The sequence below is a fragment of the Suncus etruscus genome, chromosome 7, assembly GCF_024139225.1.
Source record: "Suncus etruscus isolate mSunEtr1 chromosome 7, mSunEtr1.pri.cur, whole genome shotgun sequence".
Classification (NCBI taxonomy): Eukaryota; Metazoa; Chordata; class Mammalia; order Eulipotyphla; family Soricidae; genus Suncus; species Suncus etruscus.
Window position 1 is genome coordinate 83377401 of NC_064854.1, and position 22588 is coordinate 83399988.

Consider the following 22588-nt stretch of genomic DNA (forward strand, 5'->3'; position numbering starts at 1 on the left):
GGGCCTTGGAGAAAAATTTCCTGGAATCAACAAAAAAAAGTTTCTTAAGCTGACACTTTATATAGAAAGTGCATTCTTGAGATTTGTGTTTTCTTTTGATTTTCAGTTTGGTCTAGCACTTAGGATCTTTTGTGTAAGTTGGGGACTGAGGGTAGGGTGAAAAGAGGGTATTTTAGTGTGACAAGCTTAACCTCCTCCATAGGTCTATGTCTTTAGAAAAAATTTTTTCTTGTTCTTTAATTTTTTTAACTAATATAAAAAGCATTTTGAGTCAAAATTAATCAATACCCTTTCTTTCCTTAATAGGTTTAATAATGGAACATTTTGACGCATCTCTTAGTACCTATTTCAAGGCTTTGCTAGGCCCCCGAGGTAAGGTGGTTTTGGTTTTTCTTCTCACACTCCCCCTTCCCCACCCCTGCCACTTATAAATATTGCATGAAGAGATTCTAGAAAACATTGGCTTTTCTGTAGTAGGACTAAAGCTTTGTCCTGCATGACAAGGGGCTTGGTCACTGTGCCCTGATTGGAGCAGACGGCCACCACCCACCCTTCTCTTGCTGCCATTCCTTGTGGTTGGTTTGCCTCAGATCTGTAGCTGAAACTGGTTTTTAAACACACTGCTGAAACAGAAAGTTTAAACCTTTCCTCATTGTTCTTAGGATCTTATTAAATGTTCTTTCGTGTCTTATGTAAGTGGGCAGAGATAGACCTGAAACCTAGTCTTTTATTATCTTTCAGGAAGGTCAGCTTCTTGTGTGTGTGTGTGTGTGTGTGTGTGTGTGTGTGTGTGTGTGTGTGTGTGTGTGTGTGTGTCTAGTGTCATTTGTATTGTCTCATAATATCTTAACTATAGAGAAAGAATGTTGTGGACAGGGATGTAGCTCAGTGGAAGTGTTTGTATGTGTAAAATCCTGGGCTCAATCCATGTCACCACACACACACAAAAAAAAAACAGCAATAGCAAAAATCTATCTTAACTCTTCATTCCTTCATCTCCCGATAAAGAAAAACTTTTAGATTCCAGAAAGGTTCATAGGAAAACTAAAAAGAGCATTTAAATAGTTGAGAGTATTGTATTTCATGTATGATTTTGGGAGGAGTGGTGGACATACCTGCATGTGTTCAGAGCTTATGTTTGGCTCTTCATTCAGGGATGCCAGAGATCAAACCCAGACCATCTACATGCAAGGCAAGTGCCTTAACTGGTATACTGTCTCTCCATCCCCTCATTTATGATTTCTTTTTTTTTTGGGGGGGGGGTCACACCCGGCAGTGCTCAGGGGTTACTTCTGGCTATCTGCTCAGAAATAGCTCCTGGCAGGCACGGGGGACCATATGGGACACCGGGATTCAAACCAGCCACCTTTGGTCCTGGATCGGCTGCTTGCAAGGCAAACGCCACTGTGCTATCTCTCCGGGCCTGCATTTATGATTTCTAAATAAAAAGAAACAACAGGAATTTGTTGTTGTTGTTGTTGTTGTTATGGCAGAAGATAGTATGTTTGAGTATCTTCTGTGGTGATAGTGAGAAAATAGAGAAAGGATTTTGGTTGGAGTACCTTTTCTGGAAGGTCTTTGTATCCTCTATTAAATTTTATGTTTTTCTTTTTAATTGGCTTTTGGGTCACACCCATCAAAGATCAAGGGTTTTTCCTAGTTCTGCACTCAGGAGTCCTTCTTCCTTCTTGTCAGTACTCTAAGGACCATATAGAATGCTGGGGATTAAACTCAGGTTGGCTGTTGCAGGGCAAGTGCCCTTACCCACTGTACTATCTCTGCAGCCCTGCTATTGCACTTTAAAAGCCCAAGAGATGGTACAGGAGTTAAGGCACTTGCCTTGAGTGCTGGCAACTCAACTGCAATATGGTTCTCTTTGTGCATAGCCATGAGTAAGCCCTGAGCACTGCCGAGTATGATCCCCCCAAATAGTAATAATAAAAACAAAAAAAGTAAGCGCATGCTCTTTGACTTAGTTTGACCTGTCCAAGCAGATCTGTATCTATTATACAAAGAAGTATGTGTATGTATAATCAAATTAATCCTGACTCGAATGGTTAAATGAATTACTGTCAGAAAGAGACATTTTAGCTAATTAATGTTTGCTTTTTTCTTGAAACAGTACCCTCCTTCAACTTTTAGGGATGAATTTAGTCTTTCATATCTAAAAGAGTAATAAAAGTTTAGTTTGCACTACAAGGATGGGCAGTGGTTGAGATTTTTAGGGGACTTTGTGATATTAACATGGCCTCTGTGCTTCTGACTTCATACATCACTGTTCCCAGTTACCACAGTTCTGTTCTCCTGCAGGCCCTCACTTTCTATGGTTATTAGCAGCCCAGGCATCCCTTCTAGAGGAGGAAGAAATCTGTTTTTCTACATGGTTTTGAGAAGTAAGACACTTCCTAGTGTAAAATCACCCCTTGCACCATATCTCCAACACCGTGTTGGATTCATCAGGGTTACGCATAAAATAATCCAAACCAGGCTGAAAGTGAAACACGTAGTCTGGCAGTCTTCTACCTGAATCTTCAACAAGCTGCCTGCCAAAACTTTTTATTGAATACAGAGACCACCCCCAAGTGGTGCAATAAGAACATAGTAAGGGTTTATAGTTCAGACTATTCTGAGCCTGTCCCGACCAGGTTTACATATAAAACAATCTTTGTTTTGGGTGAAACCAAGTTGTAAACAAAACAGATATAAAGAAATCAGAGATGATCTTCATTTTAGGTAAAATAAGATGTAACCTAACACCCCAGTGCCCTCCACCAACTTTCATCTCTTCAAAGAACATGGCTACTCTTTCATATGAATATGTCAACAGAGAGTTACTACTTCTAATTTACAACGTCCCTGTGCCAGGTGACCCGGAAGTACTGGATAGTGTGACAAATAGATTGGAAAGGAAATGATCTGTTTGTGGCATACATTGTGTTTGTGGTAAATAGGGAAGTGTGATATTAGTTGTAAAGTGAAATTTGTTGCCTAAGCTCAGAGCTAAGATTTTAAGAATACTTTTATTTATTTTTTTGGTTTTTGAGTCACACGCGGCAGCACTCAGGGGTTACTCCTGGCTTCATGCTCAGAAATCGCTCCTGGCAGGCTTGGGGGACCATATGGGATGCCAGGATTCAAACCAATGGACCTTCTGCATGAAAGGCAAATGCCCTACCTCCATGCTATCTGTCCGGCCCCTTAAGAATCCTTTTAAATTCATTAAGAACCACTTCTCAGAAGTCCTTACAAGGCCTACCAGCTCAATAGGTGGACTACACCTCCTTGGAATAGCTAATAGGGAACAGGTGAAGGATATTTGCCTCATAAGCAAAAGGATGAGGCAGATATTGTGAGAGAACACAGGAATGTGCAAGAAAAAAGAGAGCCATTCTGTTCCACAAATAGGTATTACCCCTAGCTCTTGTTTTTGGAGAACTTACAGAGAATAGCAGTGTGGTGATGGCAAGAATGGCTTCTGACAACCATGGATGGGCTTTTGAGCCTGGGCCTTGAAGCCAGATTAGCCAGAGGAGCTGTAGGCAGATGGGTTCACTCTCGAATGAGGCAGAGGAAGTATGCCACAGATGCTTGTAGGATGAAGTCTTGCAGGGAAGAGAGAGCACCTAGGGACTGGCTACCAGGACTTCCCCTCCATCGCTGGAGATGGCTCTCAGTTTGTTGCTGGCAGCTACTTAGAATCATTTCTTAGATAACACCAGTTTAGAGGGTGGGAGCAGAGGATGGTTGGTGGTGTCAATGTTGTCTTTTTTGATACCTGAAATAGCCACTTCTGAGGACTGTGGCACTCTCACTAAGAAAGTAATCTATCATTCCCTTGGCTCTTACCCTAGTAATTGCGATCTTGGCACATGGTGCCTTTCTAACTATTGTTGATACCAAGCAAACTAAATATCTTGCTTTCCTGAGGCTGTGCTTGTGAGGCCCCCTTGGTATACTGGACTGAGAGGTCAGCTTCCAGAGTTTGTTCCTTTTAGGATTTCATGCATAATTCAATAAATCTCGTTCATAAATCTAGTTAATGAAAAGTAAAGCTTCCTCATTTTCTTTAGATTTATTGAAAAGGTTTTTCGAAAAATACTTTGATTAAGTAAAACCTTGCATAGTATATATTAACTTCCTGCGCTTCCTCTACTGGTAGTTTTGCTGGCATTAAGTTTTAATATGAGGTGACAAATAATCATAGGGAAATCTTTTTAATGTTTGCAAAAACTTGTTGCCTTTAAAAATATATAGTTATCTTATTAATCACCTACTTCTTATTTTTTTCAGATACCAGAGTAAAAGGATGGTTTCTTCTGGACAATTATATACCCACTTTTATCTGCTCCATCATATACTTGCTAGTTGTATGGCTGGGACCAAAATATATGAAGAATAGGCAAGCATTCTCTTGCCGGGGAATTTTAGTGGTGTATAACCTGGGACTCACGTTGCTGTCTCTCTATATGTTCATTGAGGTAGGTTTGAGATTAATGACTCATTGCTGTTCTGAACTAAAGAAAAGCAGCTGTGGGCTGGGACTTAAAGAGCAAGTACATTAATGCTTTTGGAGTATGTTTTAGAATTGATTTTTTTAAATGCCAGAATTGTTTGCACAAATGCATCTTTTAAAATTTCTAAAACAGAAACCATAGTCATTGATTCTGTTATATATGTTAATATTCAGAATTAAAGTATTTTCAGAAGTACTCCAATGCAAACAAGGTAAGAGTGGAAACAAAGCACAAAAATATATATCTGCACATTTATCATAAGTGTCTAAAAATGTTTGATCTTTGTTTGGGGGTGGGGGAAGGGTGTGGTATTTGTGTTCGCTGTGTTTTATAGTGAAGCCTTCTTCTGTCCTAGTCTGAGTTGAAAATAGCCTTGAGGTTAGACAAGTCATTTTTACAAAGCTAAGAAGAGTACATTTTAAGATCAGTGTTTAGGATTTGAATATTCAAATATATAGTTCAAGTATATAGTATAGTTCAAGCCCAGATATTTTTTTATATATGATGAAAGTTGAAAACAAAAAAAATTGTGGGGGGTTCTTGGGTCACACCTGGCAGCGCTCAGAGATTACTCCTGGCTCTACGCTCAGAAATTGCCCCAGCAGGCTCGGGGGACCAGATAGGATGACCTTCTGCATGCAAGGCAAACACCTTAATGCCATGCTATCTTTCCGGCCCCAGAAAACAAAATTTGATGATCTTAAAGACAGCATTGTGGGGCCGGGCAGTGGCGCTGGAGGTAAGGTGCCTGCCTTGCCTGCGCTAGCCTAGGATGGACCGCAGTTCGATCCCCCGGCGTCCCATATGGTCCCCCAAGAAGCCAGGAGCGACTTCTGAGCGCATAGCCAGGAGTAACCCCTGAGCGTCACAGGGTGTGGCCCAAAAACCAAAAAAAAAAAAAAAAAAAAAAAAAAAGACAGCATTGTGACTTACATTTGAAAATGAAAGGTAAATGAGGGGCCGGAGAGATAGCATGGAGGTAGGGCGTTTGCCTTTCATGCAGAAGGTCATCGGTTCGAATCCCGGCGTCCCAAATGGTCCCCCATGCCTGCCAGGAGCAATTTCTGAGCCTGGAGCCAGGAATAACCCCTGAGTACTGGCCGGGTGTGACCCAAAAACCACAAAAAAAAAAAAAAAAAAAAAAAAAGAAAGGTAAATGAGAAGTCAACCATGTGCTTGCCCAGGAAAGATGCCTCCCATTCGGTGAAGACAGATTGTGTAGTCTACATGTGTTAGGGGCAGAAGTACTCCTTTGAACCTCTCAATCTATTGCTAACTTTCTAGTGGAGAATTAAGCAGTAATAAAGAAAATTTTCACTCCTACTAAAATTTGTAACCTCATAGTGTAGCTTTAATTCTCCAAGGTATAGTAAAGAAAATGACAGTGGAGGAAAACAACAATTGTGCTAGTGCTTGAGGGAAGAGAGAATTTCACTCAGTATCAGGCTTTGTTGTTATCTCCTAGGGGGTGGACTGGGTGTGTGTGACTGATTTTGAGGTCAGAGATGATGCATGTATGGGAAATCTTGCTCTCTGTGTGTTTCAGAAACCAAGTGAAGTTTTTGTGATTAGGCTAGTAGATAGGTTGCTATCATTGCTTGTATGCTTGATATCCCATAAAGTGCTTACACTCTTCTTTGCCTCTTTTATTTCTATCCTGTTCTATAATGAAGGCAGTGTAATTGTACAGGATGAACTCCTGGGTCCATACAGGGTGCCTCCTTGTCCAAGGGATAAAAGTTCTCCCGGTAGAGTTTGCTTCCCCAAAGTTAGTACATGATAGAGCCATTCTGCTCTTTAAAAAAAACTTAAATTGTGGGATTACAGAATTTGCCTGTTTCTACTTTTTTTTTTAATTTTAATTTTGATCATATTGGCTTACCTATCTTTCACAGTAGTATTTTAGGTACATATTAACATTGAATTAGGTACATATTAACATTGAATCAGCCTGTTTCTACCTTAGTCAAGTTACGCAGGATTAATTAAGAATCTGAGTTGGAGACTTTCCTTGCATTCACCTGATCCAGATTTAATCCTCAGTACCATATGAGCAGTGCCAGCTATGGCTCAAAAGGCAAAAAATAAAACACCAAAACTTAAAATTTATGAGCATATGGCAATATTTAGGGAAAACATCTTTATGATGAGTAGGTCTTTTATTTTTAAATAAAGTATTTAATTGAATCGCCATGAGCTGCATAGTTATAAAGTTGTTCATGATCAGATTTTAGTCAGTATCCAACACCCTTCACCAGTGTACATTTCCTGCCACCAAAGTCCTTACTGCCCTCTTCTACCCACCCTGCCTGCCTCTGGCAGTCTGGCAGTCTGTCTGTCTGTCTGTCTGTTTCTCTCAATATTATCCAGAGAGAACATTTCCAACTATAATTGTCATGGTGGTCCCTTCTGTGCCCTATATCCATGCATGCATGCATACACATACACACACAAACACACACACACACACACACACACACATACACATGCACACAACATACACACCTCATGACAAGCTTCCTAGCATGGGCTGGCCCTCCTGGCCCTTGTCTTTGGGTATTACTACCATGTTATCTTACTTTATTTATATCCCACAAGTGACTGTAATCATTCTGTGTCTATCCCTCTCTTTCTGATTCATTTTACTCAGCATAATATTATTCATGTCTATGCCTAAATAAGCTCATTTTATGACTTCATTTTTTCTAACAACTGTGTAGTATTCCATTGTGTAGATTTACTTTAGTTTCTTCATCCTAAGATGGTTAAATCTTGCTGAATTTAAATGTCTGCCTTAAACAATTTTTTGTGTATGAAGCAAGATAATTTATATTGAAAATGACTTGCTTAGAACAATTTGAGAGGAGAGAATGAAGGAATATGTGTTCAGGAGCTAATGCAGGCTTTTCCACAGTGGACACAATGAAAATCTAAGAAACAGAGACAAGCAAGATACATGTTCTAGGGAGAACAAGGACTTGAAGAACAAGCTTGCCTTATACAGTTTTCAAGAACTAGAGATTGACTGTAACTTGATAATTTAACTTCTCAGATAATTTTTTGTTAAAGAAGGGAAGAAAATTGTAAATTGCTACTGTGGGTATAAGAATGAATTTGCAGGGTTTCAAAGGAAATGTAAAAAAAAAAATAAATTCTCATTGAATAGTTAGTAATATAAGACTGAGCTGTCAGGGCCAGAGAAATATAGTACAAAAATTCTAGTACAGTAGAGAGAAATATAGTTCAGTAGAAATATAGTACAGTGGAGTATAAATAAATTAGGGCACTTGCCTTGCCACATGAATGCCCCAGGTTATAGCATATGGTCCCAAAGCCCATCAAAAGTGATCCCTGAGTGCAAAGTCAGGATATGCCTGAGTGCAAAGTCAGGATAACTTCTGAGCATCATGGGATCATTTTTTCATGTGCCTTTTGGCCATTTGTATTTCTTCATTGAGGAAGTGTCTGTTCATTTCTTCTCCCCATTTTTTGATGGGGTTAGATGATTTTTTTCTTGTTAAGTTCTGTCAGTCCTTGTATATCTTAGATGTTAGCCTCTTTTATGATGGGTATAGGGCAGGGGTCTCAAACTCGTGGCCTGCGGCCGGCCTTCAAATATCGCAGTATTCGCGGTTATTTGCTTACCAAATAGTCACAATAAAAATCGCATTAGTCCAAAAAAACGGGGCCCAGAGAGATAGCACAGCGGCGTTTGCCTTGCAAGCAGCCAATCCAGGACCAAAGGTGGTTGGTTCGAATCCCGGGGGACCATATTCGTGCCTGCCAGGAGCTATTTCTGAGCAGACAGCCAGGAGTAACCCCTGAGCACGCCGGGTGTGGCCCAAAAACAAAACAAAACAAAATCGCATTAGTAAGAAAAATATCGCATTAAACATTCACATACCCCGAGCAGTTCCGTTCGGGATATGTTTAATGAGATTCTTTGCATTTTTTTTCTTACTAATGCGATTTTTTGTGTGTGAATATTCGGTAAGTGAAATCCCTTATGCAGCCCTGCCTCACCCCGACTTTGCCTCCTGTGGCCCCCAGGTAAATTGAGTTTGAGACCCCTGGTATAGGGTGAATAGTTTCTCCCATTCTGTGGGTAGCCTTTGTGTCCTAGTCACTCTTTCCTTTGAGGTGCAGAAGCTTCTTAGTTTAATGTACTCCCATTTGTTTATCTCTGCTTCCATTTGTTTGGACAGTGATGTTTCCTCCTTGAAGATGCCCTTAATTTCAATGCCATAGAATGTTTTATGTGCATTTTCAATATTTCTTATGGTTGTGGGTCTGATATCAAGATCTTTAATCAATTTGGATTTGACCTTTGTGCATGATGTTAGATGGAAGTCCAAGTTTGCTTTTTTGCATGTGGCTGACCAGTTGTCACCACTTGTTGAAGAGGCTTTCCTTGATCCATTTAGCATTTCTTGCCCCTTTATCAAAGATTAATCGATTGTATGTCTGGGGAACAGTCTCTGAATACTCAAGTATATTGATCTGAGGTTTTGTCTTTATTCTAGTATTATGCTGTTTTAATAACTATTGTTTTGTAGTATAATTTAAAGTTGAAGAAAGTGATGCCTCCCTTCTTTTTCCTAAGAGTTGTGTTGGCTATTCCTAGGTGTTTATTGTTCTTGATCATCAGAGGTAAAGATGGGGCTCTTCTTGGGTCACAGATATGAAAATATATTAATAGCCATTCTCATACTCTGGATCTGTAAACATTTTGAAACTCATAATCACCTTTTTATATTGCATAAGTATTATGACCAAGATTGGCCTCAAGGAAGTCATACTTTTATTGTAGAGTATTGTTGGTAAATTTTAAACCAAATATCTTCAGAAGTCACAGGTATGGCTAATGCTCTACTAGTCCACAGACTTATTGGACATTGTCCTTTAACTGCGGATTCCAGAGCAAAGGTGGTTCAGGGAGATTGGGACTTCTATTTGAGACTACATCGATACTGAGAGTGAGGCTGCCTGGGGCTATATGAACTGGTGCCACCAAGGAGCTGTGTGATTTTTGGACCACCTATATTACTTCTCCATCTGTTTCATTACTGAAAATCAACTTGTACCAAATCTAAAAAGCATATGCCTATGCTCGCTTCAGCAGCACATATACTTGTGCAAGGATGACGTGCAAATTCGTGAAGCATTCCATATTAAAAAAAAAAAAAGTAGGGCCCGGAGAGATAGCACAGCGGTGTTTGCCTTGCAAGCAGCCATCCAGGACCTAAGGTGGTTGGTTTGAATCCTGGTGTTCCATGTGGTCCCCCGTGCCTGCCAGGAGCTATTTCTGAGCAGATAGCCAGGAGTAACCCCTGAGCACAGCCGGGTGTGGCCCAAAAACAACAACAACAACAAAAATAGTATATACCTGGGTCTAAAAAGTGAGTAAGGTGCTTGCCTTGCCTGTGGCATACTCTGTGTTTGATTCTTGGCATCTCAGATGATCTCTGAGCTCTGTGAAGTTATTCTTGAATACAGGGCCAAACGAAAACAGTACATGTCTGGGAAGTTACCTCCCCTCCCCCTCTCTTACACACACACACACACACACACACACACACACACACACACACACATGTTCTTTGATACAACTGGAGTACCATTCTGTATTTGCTTTGCTCTTCAAGAGACCTCTTTTGAAAACAGCCAGCCTTTCCCTCTGGCTCTGACATCTTAGGCTATTAGGGTGATTGGCTAACAAAATGACATTTTGGACTTTGTGTTTTAAATGGCCTTGTTTCTTTAGCTATCTAGAAGATATCTATGCAGAAATAGATGTGGGAAATGGTTATTGTGCTGAAGGTTGTAGTTTGTTTTTGGTTAAATATGTTAAATAAGAAAGTAACTGGATTAGAAATGATTCACTGTCGATGAAATCATTGAACCCCAGCTGTAATACACATCTGAATTTTCTTTTAATGAAAAGATATATGAAACTACCTTTGGTTTATTGAATCTGTCTCATAGAGAAGAAATTGTCTAGCTTGGCTTTAATTATAGTTCTTTATATACGCCAGGCCTTTTGCTTTACCCCAAGGAAAGTGAGAGCACATAGTCTGTAGGGGTACAGTTTGTATCTTGGTTACTTGGAAAAGAACCAGGGAGGGTAAATAATGCTGCTGGACTAGGTAGTTGGTTGGGGCAGTGTACAGGTATGGGCAGCTATTCACAGCAACTGTCCATTCCCTGCTTTTAGGCACTTTCCTATTGAGCTGATTTGCAGAAACCTCAGGTGAGACCTGAACCAGTGCTTCACCTTTGTCTACCTCAGCCTCTCACCAGTGTCTATGAATCACCAGTGTCCAGGAAACTGAATGGACCAGAATTGTGCTCTGGAAAGAAGCCTGGCTCCAGCCCTAAGGGAACTGGTGGCTATGGTGACTTTGACTCAGATGTCCTCGAGGCACTGGAGAGAAGGCCATGGCTTGGCTGTGAGAGCCACTGGGCTCTGTCATACTGCTTTCTGTCAGATCGAGGGAACAGTGCTCCAGCAACAGAATTGCTCGTGGCAATTCTGGGCATTTTAAATGAATACTTTGAAATTTTTTTGGTGTGTGTGTGTGTGTGTGTGTGTGTGTGTGTGTGTGTGTGTGTGTCACAGCACTCTGCGCTCAGAACTTCCTCCTGTTTCTACGCTTATAGGTCATCCTAATGGAGCTTAGGGATTAAATCTGTGTCTGTCTCCTGTAGTACTATCTCTCATTGATACCATAATTCTTGGTTCTTGTCATATGAGATTAGCATAAAGAGTCTTAGCTTGAAGCGTTGCAGTGCTCTTTCTGGATTCCTCCAGAACAAACTTAGAAAAGAAAGGCTTTGTGAGAGAGTCCCTTCTACTCTAGTTATAGCCCCACCTGTCTATACCTTGTGTTGGAAGCAGCTCTAGGATTACATAGGTTTAAGTTGGGTCGACATTTCCCCACCAAGCTCTCTTACCTTTCCCACAGACCCTGTACTGCCACAGTAAAGAAGGCAACAGTCACTTGCCCCTTCTGCATGTGTGCACACACACCTACCTTCCATTTTAAAGATGTCTATAGAAAACCAAGATGTCCCAGGATATCTTAAACTATGTCAATAAATGAAATACAGAGGTGGAAGAAATTTTGGTTCATTAGATGATAAGATTTAAAACTGTGACAATAATGTTAGCAAACTTTCTCAGTGTATCCAATAGTGACTTAAATAAAGGTACTTTCTACTTGTACACATTCCTCTTTATGCAACATAGCATATAGACCTGATTCTTTCACCTACTCTAAGTACTCCTGGGAGATCTTGTGAGCCCTGGTTCCTCTGGTCCCTTTTGCCACAGGACTTCCCACTCAAAGTAAGTCCCTCTTTCTATTTTCAGTTTCCAGGCACCCAAGGACCCCATTCCTGATCCCCAACTCCACTTAGACTCACTTGGGTTTTGGATCTTGAATCTTGGCCTTGCTGGTAGGTCAGGTGCTTAACCGTGTAAGGACTTTAGAGAGCAGAGCAAGACCGTAAAGATGTGAAGAGGACTTGTCTTCCAATAATTATCTTGAAGTTGCTCGTCTTCCCAAGGTGGCAAAGTTTGGTGTGTGTCTTATGTTTAAAATGTCTTAGTGAGAAAGTATTTGGTTCTACCTCATCTATTCTGTAATAAGAATACCAGGGAAGTTAGTTGTAGCACCTGGTGCTACAGGTGGAGGAAGGTGACTGCCTGGAAGGTCCCATTCCATGCACTTGGATACTTTTGGGATAACTTGCTGCCTCCCCACTCTAGAGATTCTAAATCCCACTGCAGGTCTTTGGTTAGAAAATGAACTCTCCTTTTTTTCTGTGCTTTTATTTTAACCCTTCCTGTGTAGAAGGTGACACTGCAGAAAGGAAACAAAACATGAGTCAGTAGGAGAGGAGCTAGCAGGTGAGTGGTGTTCAGTGAGATTCTGGCTGCACCACTGTAGCATTGATTTCCAGGTCACACTAGGTGGGCATTTAACATTGCTCTTTATTTAAACCTTTAAAATCACCTATATTCCTTGTGGAGATATGTACTCTCACCCAGCTGAACACACAATGAGGGCAGTGGAGACTCTTTCTCACAATTTCCTCACAGCACTGCTCTGTGGATGGCTCCTTGTAAGGGATTTTCAGCCCTAATGGGTGAAAATTACCTGTGATTCCTTGGCTTCTGGTTGAATGGTTTGTGGGACCAAGCATTAGTGAATTTTTTAAAAGCACTCCAAGTGAATCTGGCTAGTATGGAAACCACAGCATTTAGCCAGGTTAGATAAAGTCAGTTCAGTTTAGAATCAAATATCTGACTAGATCTGCAGCAGGGACTGAGACTTTCTAATGGATTTCTGGGGGCTTTGTAAACCAGTGTCAGTGGTCTGTCAGGGCTGGGATGCAGCAGTCTTCTCAGTTCCCAGTGATGTTCTGCATATGCAGTTGCACGGGAAGCCACTTTGAGAGTGAGAGGCCAGAGTCTTGTGTGGGGTACTGGAATACAGTGAGGTGCAGCCAGGCCATCTCAAGCTGCCTTTCTGGTGCCGGAAGACCTACTAAATTGGATTCTCAGGTCGCCCATCAGGAGGAAGCAATGAGCCTTTTCCGGAACAGAATTCAGCAGCTTTCTGGAACATAGGGTGGTCTAACTGAACCTTCTCTCAAGAATGAGGATGGGAAACTTTTCTGCTAAGGGCTGTTTAAATAATCATCACATCATTCATAGGCCATGACCAGCCACAGGATGCTGGCCTTGTAGGGGGCTTACTAGACTATAGGTTCTGGTCCCTTTAAGCTTGGCTAAGCCAAATGTGTGTGCAAATGAGACTGTGTATAAATGAGAAGCTGAGCTCCTAGTGAGCAGGGGATACTACATTACACCTCTTTTCTGGGGTCCCTGTGAAATTAAGGCTGAGATTGTTAATACTGTTAGTACTCACACCGCTTTTAGTACTCCCACTGTTATAGTGTCCCCACTACTAATAATATTTCCATTGCTGTTAATATTCCTACCATGTTGGATCTGGTTTGGAGTAAAACTATCTTTTTTTTTTTTTTAAATATGGAACACTTCACGAACTTGCGTGTCATCCTTGTGCAGGGGCCATGCTAATCTTCTCTGTATCGTTCCAATTTTAGTATATGTGCTGCTGAAGTGAGCACGGAGTAAAACTATCTCAGCCAAACCAAGGTTGATTTGTATAAGTTCCAAAATGACTGAAATGTACTATTGAGGACTCACTGGTTCTGGTACTGCTGTTTATTCTTTTTCTTTCTGTTTTGTAGTTGGTGACAGGAGTATGGGAAGGCCAGTACAACTTCTTCTGTCAGGGCACACGCACCGCCGGAGAATCCGATATGAAGGTAGTGTCTCTTTAAAAGTTGTTGGCTAATACACAAAAGACAACAGCTCCTTAACTCCACTTTCTAGCTGAACCCCTAGACACAATTTTTAATTTGATTTAATTTAGTGGGGGTTTTGTTTGTTTGTTTGTTTGTTTTAGTTCAGGAAAGACTATTAAAGAAAGGGAAAGGAAGGCAGGTAAACCCCCAAATTTATTAGATGGGGTCTCCTAAGGAGGATTCCAGAGAAAGGAAACACCCCTTAAATGAAGATGAGTAGGAAATGTTCCAAAATTGTAAGCCATTAAATAGCTGAGATGATTATCTTCTGCTGTCCAGATTGAAGAGAGCCTAGATTGCTGGATGCATTTTAAAACAGAATTTTAGAATATAGTACGCTTACATAGAATGATGATTTGAACATTGAAGGGATATAGTAGAATCTAACACCACTCTCTGCAAAACTTAGCCTGTAGATTTCCAGAAGGTTGGTATCATTCATCAGTGTGCGCAGTGTGCACTGTGGCTCCATAAACAGTTCCCACAGATTCCAGTCCACATGTCTCACTCTCCCGGGTGATTTCTATTCTAATGTCCACTTTTGCTGGTTTCTTTGTTTCGTTTGGCTATGTTTTTGCTGTTAAGGGCTGTTGGTCTCAATTCATTGTCACCTGTTTGACAGCTTCTGTTGGCAGGTCTGACTCTGAGATTTCTGAGTCCCTTTCCATCTGCCTCAGCTCTTGTCCTTGCCACAACCTGAAGTCAAAGAGCCTTTTGGATGACTTTTTTGTACTGATGGCTCTTCTGGTAACATCAGAAGGAATAAAGAGACAGGGATCTTGAAGGGCAAGCAACTTAAAACTTGTCCTTTCGAGTAGAAATAAAAAATGATCAGACTTAGGCCCGGAGAGATAGCACAGCGGCGTTTGCCTTGCAAGCAGCCGATGCGGGACCAAAGGTGGTTGGTTCGAATCCCGGTGTCCCATATGGTCCCCCGTCCCTGCCAGGAGCTATTTCTGAGCAGATAGCCAGGAGTAACCCATGAGCACCGCCGGGTGTGACCCAAAAAAAAACAAAAAAAAAAACACAAAAAAAAGATTAGACTTAAATACCAAATCCAAAGTCAACGACAACAGGATGGATACCCAATCTACAACAAGCTAGACACAGAGGGGACCACTTATACTAGCAGCCTGGGAAGCAAAGGAGGAGGATATGGGATGCATGCTGGGAATACTAGCAGCCTGGGGAGCAATGGAGGAGGATATGGGATGCTTGCTGGGAATCGGGGGAGGGGAAGAACAACATTGGTAGTGGGAATGGCCCTGATTCAATGTCACTATACACCTAATATTTTACTGTGAATAATTTGTAATCTACTTTGGTAAAAATAAAAATTATTATAAAAATAAATAAATAAATAAATATAATCTTTTAAAAAAAAAAACTTGTCCTCTTGAGGCTGGAGCATTTTCCTCTCCTCCCCATCCCCCCTCCCCAGATATAAAAACCCAACTCTTGTCCTCTTGTCAGTTCAATGCCTCTCTCGTCCCCTTTGGTTACAGGCTCACTTGGTGACCAGATCTCCATATTTTAGGAGCCAGGGCACTTGGCTTCTGAGTCTGTATGGGGTTCTGGGATGTTTGTAAACATGTTGGTGACCTTTAGAGATGCTATTCACCCTTTCCTCTTAGATCATCCGTGTGCTCTGGTGGTACTACTTCTCCAAACTAATAGAATTCATGGACACCTTCTTCTTCATCTTGCGCAAGAACAACCACCAGATCACAGTGCTGCATGTCTACCACCATGCCACGATGCTGAACATCTGGTGGTTTGTGATGAACTGGGTCCCTTGTGGCCACTGTAAGTTGTAGTTGGGGGGATGTGTATAAGTGGAGAGGCTGTATGGAAATCAAAGCTGTTTGCTTTTCATAGGGGTCATTCCAATTTACCTCAGAGGCCAAACTACCTGATGATCTAACACAGGGCCTTACATAGAAGAATGTGATCTACTCCTGAGCTCTCTCTAGAGACAAAGGCTTTATGGAAAATTGCTCTTTCTCTGTATTTCTTAGATTGAGCTTCTGATCTGTATGTGCAGGTGTTCTGTGTGCTGAGAAGGCCAGAGAGATAGCACAAAATATAAGGCACTTGCCTTGCATGTGACTGACACAGATTCAATATCCAGCATACCATATAGTCCTCTGAGCCAGCAAGGAGTGATTCCTGAGAGCAAAGCCAGGAGTAACTCTTGAGAATTGCTGGCTGTGTCACCACAACAAAACAAAAACAAAAGAAAAAGAAAAGGTTGCATTTTCTAATATTAATTCCTTCCAACCCAGGAAACCTGCTTAACAGGATGTCTCCTATGGTAAGAACCTAAGTTTGAATTAGGGTATGTGGTGGTTATGGGCACTTTTGTGGGATAAAGTCTCCTGTGGTTTGCAGAGACAGGGTTAACATATGGTTCAGCTGCAGTGCTATCACAACTGTCCCCATCAAAGTCTCTGTCATCCATCACAGAAGCCTTTGAGAGAAAACCTTTGGGTTTATGTATGTATGTTTTCTTAGGAGAGCACTGCCCTGAACCTGGACCACCAGTGACTCAATGATACTGTCCTTGAGTTTTAGGAGGACTTCTTAACACCCACTTCTTTGGGTGTGGGAACTGACATAGATAGTAAAAGGATGGCAGAGCTCAGCTCTAGGTCTACTCTTATATTTTAGTTGTTTTGCTTTTGAGTCCCATCTGGCTGTGCACAGGGATTGGATCATTTCTGCAAGACCTTATGGGTTGCTAAAGATCCAGTCTTGGCCAGCTGCCTTCTCTCTCTTTGCCCTCTCCTATGTTTTTACCCCACTAGTACAGCTCATGGCTGTGGGGTTAATACCTGCTTCCATTCAAAGAGAGCTTTACATTTTCAAAGACCTTACAAGGTGACAGGGTTTTATTAGTCACCAGAAAACAGAAGTGACTGATCCGATCCCTCTGTTAGGAATAGAATCTCATACCCTGACCCACCTTTGCCTGCACATTGGTGTCAGCCTTGTGTGTGTGCCTTGTATGTGCCTTCCTATCCTAACTGCTGCCCCTGTGGCTCCACTCAGGATTTCCTCATCACCACCCCTTAGCCATCACTGTTGTGTCCCTATTTATTTGTTCCAAAGCAAAGCATAGATACTTTATTTGGTCCCTAGCCATGCAGACAATGCAGTCTTTAAAAAGTCTGGCTTATGGGAATTTTGAGAGAGCACTGTTGATGTCTCTTTTGTATGAGTTCCAGGCTCCCTTCTGCTCAGCAACCAACACCTACCTGTCTCCATCTCCCTCCCCCTCAAACCCCATTGGTCCAATGGAAATGAAAAGTTATTAGAAATGGAGCTTCTCTAAAACCTATTTCAGCACAACATGAATAACTAACACCAACAAATGTGTGGGCGGACAGCTTGCCTCAGGCTTATTTCTGCAAAGCTTTGGGCTTGTGGTATCTGTAGCAAAGTGTTCTAATGCCATGAGTGGGACTGCTGCTTCCCATGGTAGGTGCCCACCCAGCAGCTTTAGCAGATTCTGGCTTAGAGCATCCTGGGTGTGTGTGCCCAGATGGAAATTGAATCCTGCTCATGTTTGTAGTCAGTGCTGCCATTGTGCAGAAGCTTCTCTTTACTATTTAGAAAGACCAGTTGTTTAACAGGTAATGTGCAAAATAACTAATGGATCCTCCTTACCACCCCAAACCACTCTGTTCTTGCAGCTTATTTTGGTGCCACACTTAACAGCTTCATCCACGTGCTCATGTACTCATACTATGGGCTGTCATCTGTCCCTTCCATGCGACCATACCTCTGGTGGAAGAAGTACATCACCCAGGGTCAGCTGGTGAGTGCCTTGACCTCTTTCTTCAGGATTGTTACTGGGGCCATACCCCATTTCCTTGAACATGGCTTCATAGCATCTCAGATGTGCCTTTCATACTGCTCCAGTTAAACTGCAGAAGGCAGAGCTGGCGGTTCAAGTTGTAATTAATGAAGAAAAGTATTCCCAGGCATACAGTAAGTTGGGGACTTGAATCTAATTTCAAGATGGGGACAAGAATCTAATTTTCTTAGTTTAAATGCAGCTCTCACTCGTAGTGAGTGCACAAAAGGTAGGGGTGTGTGTGTGTGTGTGTGTGTGTTTTCTCTGATTCTAAAAGGTGTCTGTGTGTGTGTGTTTTCTCTGATTCTACTCCTAAATCCAATATTGAAGCTGTCTGTGATGCACCCATTAGCTGAGCCCTCCTCATCCTTTCTTGTCCCATCCCTGCTGTCATCCTACTCCTAGATCCAATATGGAAGCTGTCTGTGATGCACCCATTAGCTGAGCCCTCCCCATCCTTTCTTGTCCCATCTCTGCTGTCAGCCTGGTGTGGACTCTGTTCTTCTACCGTCTCATATTCTCACTATTGATGAGTGGGTGGCCCTGTTGCTTAGCAGTAAGCTTTACCTGGGTTGTTCCAGTTGCCTCACTTTATTATCCCATTAGACCAATGGGGACTCAAAATGAGCAGGCAGAGGAGTAGAGACTGGAAGCCCTGAACCCTTGCTTTCCCTTGATTTCTTTAAGAAAATATGTTTTCCTGTAGAAAAACCATCCAATTCAATGCCCTTTAAATTAGTTCTCTTTCCATTCCTGAAAAACCGCAATCTAGGAATTGGAATTCATATGAGATCCATGGAGCCATTCCATGTTTGCCATATCATCATCACTTCCTTGTCAGCTGTTCTGTGGATCTTGTTAATTTTTTATGTTCTCCTGTAAGGAAGATAATCGTTCTTAAGCCTCCTCACTGTGCTTGACTGGATGCAAGGTAGATTGATTTGCCTACACTATCCTGGTTGTGGCCTGGTAGAAGCAGGATTAGAGAAAGCAGACTGGGGCTGTTCTCCCAGATCTTCTCTTCCCATTGAGGTAGCAGATGACACCTATTTGCTAGTAATTTTAAGTACTGTACCTCATTGTTTCTACCTTAAAAACAGGGAAATAAACCAACCAAAGCAGATCTTTGGATGGAAACCCCAAAATTGCAGGCATACCCACCTCTCTTTCTCGAGAGAGAGTCAGCACACAGTCAAGATTAACTCAGAAATCTATGTACTTTATGATACATATGATACAAACTATGAATAGTTTGGGTCTGACTTTTCTGCCTCCCACAGTCACAAGGTCCCACTCAGTAGATCTGGAGGAGGTGGCAGGTTTGCATATCCTGCCCTGATGTCAATGATCTCTTCGACAGCATGCCACACTCTTCGTTCCTCACGAGAATTCGAGTTCTTGCATCATGTGTAGTGGATCCTAAAATTTTTGTTTGTTATGTTTATACATGTTTTCTCTACCATCCAGCTTCCTTGAACTGTAATTGACATATATGTGCACAATGTTGACATATAACATGGTACACAATGTTACATGTTTGTAACATGATTTGTTACATGTTTGTATTGTAAAATGATCACATAAGTTAATTTAGTCAGACATCCATTCCCTCACATAGTTTGAGTTTACTTGGCTGGGTTGTAGCAGGGCAGTACCAGCAATTGGGGACCGGGGCAGCTACTAAGACTACCCAGTGGCTCTAGGGAGTGTCAGTCATGGAATTGGGGCCTGAGCTCCAGTGCTTTTTACAAACCCCAAAAATACGAGACCTGTTAAGAATTCATCTCTTGGGATTGGAGCAATAATACAGCAGGAATGGTGTTTGTCCTGTATGGGCAACCCAGGTTTGATCTCCCCTGAGCATCACCCTGAGTGATTCCTGAATGCAGCGTAAAATCTGGGAGTCATTGGATGTGGCCCAAAAACAAAATAAAAAGCAAAGTGCTCTTACCTATTTTGAAACCTGTTACTTAGTTTTGCCCTGAATTTGCTTCCAGTGGTTTTGGTAGGTAGGAGAGAAGAGAATGTATGTGATGTGTATAGAACACAGGATGTTAGTATATTGCAAGCACCCTGTTTGGGGGAACTAAGAAGGGTTACTAAACATAACCGGGAACTTGGATGTTTGGTATCAGGATGTCCCCTGTGGCTCAGCTCTGTCCCATTTCTCCTCCAGCTTCAGTTTGTGCTGACCATTATCCAGACCAGCTGTGGTGTCATCTGGCCATGTACCTTCCCTCTTGGTTGGTTATACTTCCAGATTGGATATATGATTTCACTGATCACTCTCTTCACAAACTTCTACATTCAGGTAACACTCTCTTTTTCAGTGGCAGTTGAGATTTGGGCCTTTTCAACAAAGCCTCCCCCTCCCCCCGAGAGAGAGGCAGGCCTTGGTGTGTGCTGGGCATTGGGCTCCAGGACAGGACACAGGGAGGGTTGGTACTGCTATAGAAGGTGCTGACATTTGCCCAGACCTCCAACATCTAGGATTCCTATGAAGAAGCAAATGAGTTCAGAAGTACTGTAATGATTTTTCAATGGTCTATGGTGGGAAGCCCAAAGAAAGAGGTAGTTTTCAGCCACATCCTTATAGCTCCTCAGCCCACTTCAAGGTGAAATTAAATGTTCAAAGACATGCCTGTCAGTATTTTCAGATATGGACATGGAAATCACCCTTTCATCTCCATTTGGGCAGCCACTGCTCCAATTTCTGGTTCACAACACTCCACAGTGCACAATGTTCAGGAGGTTGTTGCTCACAGGAGGGTCCCTGAAAGGCATTGATCTGTCAAGGAGTCCAGCAGTTGCGCCCCAGTCCTCATCTCATGGGCCAGGCATGGGGTAGGCAAGAATGTAGCTACACATAAGTAGCTTGGGTTGCCTGCCACATGTGTATCAGGGACAAAGTCATATCAAAGAGTAATCGGACATGACCTGAACTGCTGATGGACAAAGAGCCTTGTCCCTATAAGGCAAAACCTGTAGTGAAATTATTGAGTACAATGTGTAGTTTGCGGAAAGTGGAGCATGGGAGTTAATGTTTGTCTGCTTTTGTGGTGCCAAGGGCTCAGGCCATCAGCCACCCAAGTCCAGTGTTGACCACCAAGCTCCTACCTTGGTTCAGAACAAGCTCATTTTGACCAGGAATGGGTGTATTGGGAGATGGTTTTGATGACCAGGAGAACCCAAAAAACATGACCTCCCTATCATCTGTCCTGGATGCCAAAGGACATGGCAGAAGACAGTATAGTTTTAGCTTTTATTTAATTAAAATTTTTCAGGGGATGGTGGTGTGGGGCCCACATCTAGTGAAGCTCTGGGCTTACTCCTGGCTCTGTGCTCAGAGATCTTTTCTGGTAGCTCAAGGAACCATATAGGATGCTGGGGATAGACTAAGCCTGGGTCAGCCACATGCCAGACAAGTGCCCTATCTGCTATTTATTGTTCTGGCTCCTTATTCTTTTTTTGAGTAGCATTTCTTCTGCAGACTGTTTTGGTGTTTACCTTAGGTTATACCTCAAAAAAAAGGGTGAATAGGTTGCGCACCATGCCCTGGGGTCAGTCATTCCTGCACGCGCACACACATATGCACTCACACACATGCGCGCAATAGATAACAGGTTGCATTGGTCACAAAAGACCTACTGTTGGGGTCCAGCCCCTCCCCACAGCTCTTATTCACCCTCCTGCATTTCAGACCTACAATAAGAAGGGGTCATCCCGGAGAAAAGACTACCTGAAGGAGCACCAGAACGGCTCTGTGGCTGCAGTGAATGGACACAGCAACAGCTTCTCCACCCAGGAAAATGTGAAACTGAGGAAGCAGCGGAAGGACTGAGAGGGTAGAGTCTGGCTTCCTGAACCCTTTTGTCCAACTGTCAGCACTTAACTTGTGCCTGATGCCTGTAGCCGCTGCCGTAGCTACTTTGGCCTACACTAGTGTTGATTTCTGTTAGGACCACAATAGTTCCAAACCCCTAGAACTTGTACACAAATTATACATGTAGGCATCTGGCTGCTAACATTTCTGGACTCCTACCGACCCCTGCGCTAGACTCTGGAGGGAGTGTTAATTGTAGTATACAACACTGCTGTTGCCTTATTAGTTATAACATGATAGGTGCTGAACTGTGACTTAACAATTTAAAAACACTGTAATCCAGATTTTTTTTATTATAGATTATGCATGTGATTATAAATTTGTACGACGTTATGACAGTAGAGACACACACATGCCTTAAATTTACAAAGCAGGGCCCAAAGCTTATTCGTTTCAATTAGGGTCTGTTTCAAATTTTATTTTTAGTAGCTCAGTTTAGAAAAATCAAACTGATTTATGAAACTAGCAAGTAATCCCTAATTTAAGGGACTTGTAACGTGAAAAATTAGAAATGACAGCTTGAGATTAAAATATTGGCTTTAAATCAGACAGAATCTAATCAAGGAGAACAGGCAGTTCAGCTTTTTACCAGATCGTATTTTTTTATTTTCAATGCCACTGTTAATGTTAAAAAAAAAAGGTGGGAGAGGCTTGAGAGCCATTTTGAGAAAACCTGAATATATTTTGTCTTCAAAATATATTTTAGGAGGTATAAGATGTAGAATGCTATTTCTAATTTCTCAGCTACTTAGTGTTTTTATATAGAAAATAACCTGTTGTTTTACACTCATGAGCAGTTAGTTAAATGCTTTTCAAGAGATATGACTGAGTATGGGGAAGAATCCCATAAATAAGCAGTGGGGAGTTAGTTTCCAGGGTCCAAACTGGAACTGACTAGTCTTTTGACACAAACTTTCTTTTTAAATGTGCCTA

General features: G+C 41.9%; 1 protein-coding gene and 1 non-coding gene across 2 annotated transcripts; one reads left to right on the forward strand and one right to left on the reverse strand.

Moving 5' to 3' along the window:
* The first annotated feature begins 310 nt into the window (after positions 1 to 310).
* ELOVL5 (ELOVL fatty acid elongase 5) lies at positions 311 to 22341 on the forward strand. The gene is made up of 7 exons (XM_049776935.1): positions 311 to 372; positions 4291 to 4478; positions 13797 to 13874; positions 15548 to 15719; positions 17609 to 17733; positions 19949 to 20083; positions 21473 to 22341. The coding sequence occupies exons 1-7, from the start codon at positions 315 to 317 to the stop codon at positions 21611 to 21613; spliced, it is 897 nt and encodes a 298-aa protein (XP_049632892.1). The 5' UTR covers positions 311 to 314; the 3' UTR covers positions 21614 to 22341.
* On the reverse strand, positions 13567 to 13673 carry LOC126015058 (U6 spliceosomal RNA). The gene has a single exon (XR_007497961.1). It is a non-coding gene; the product is annotated as a U6 spliceosomal RNA (small nuclear RNA).
* Positions 22342 to 22588: the final 247 nt, after the last annotated feature.

What these genes read in the sequence shown, in the direction of transcription:
- ELOVL5 (XM_049776935.1), top strand. Translation starts at nt 315, where the DNA reads ATGGAACATTTTGACGCATCTCTTAGTACCTATTTCAAGGCTTTGCTA. An exon ending in GGCTTTGCTAGGCCCCCGAG is followed by an intron (nt 373 to 4,290) that starts GTAAGGTGGTTT and finishes TATTTTTTTCAG; the next exon opens with ATACCAGAGTAAAAGGATGG. An exon ending in ACATCACCCAGGGTCAGCTG is followed by an intron (nt 17,734 to 19,948) that starts GTGAGTGCCTTG and finishes TTTCTCCTCCAG; the next exon opens with CTTCAGTTTGTGCTGACCAT.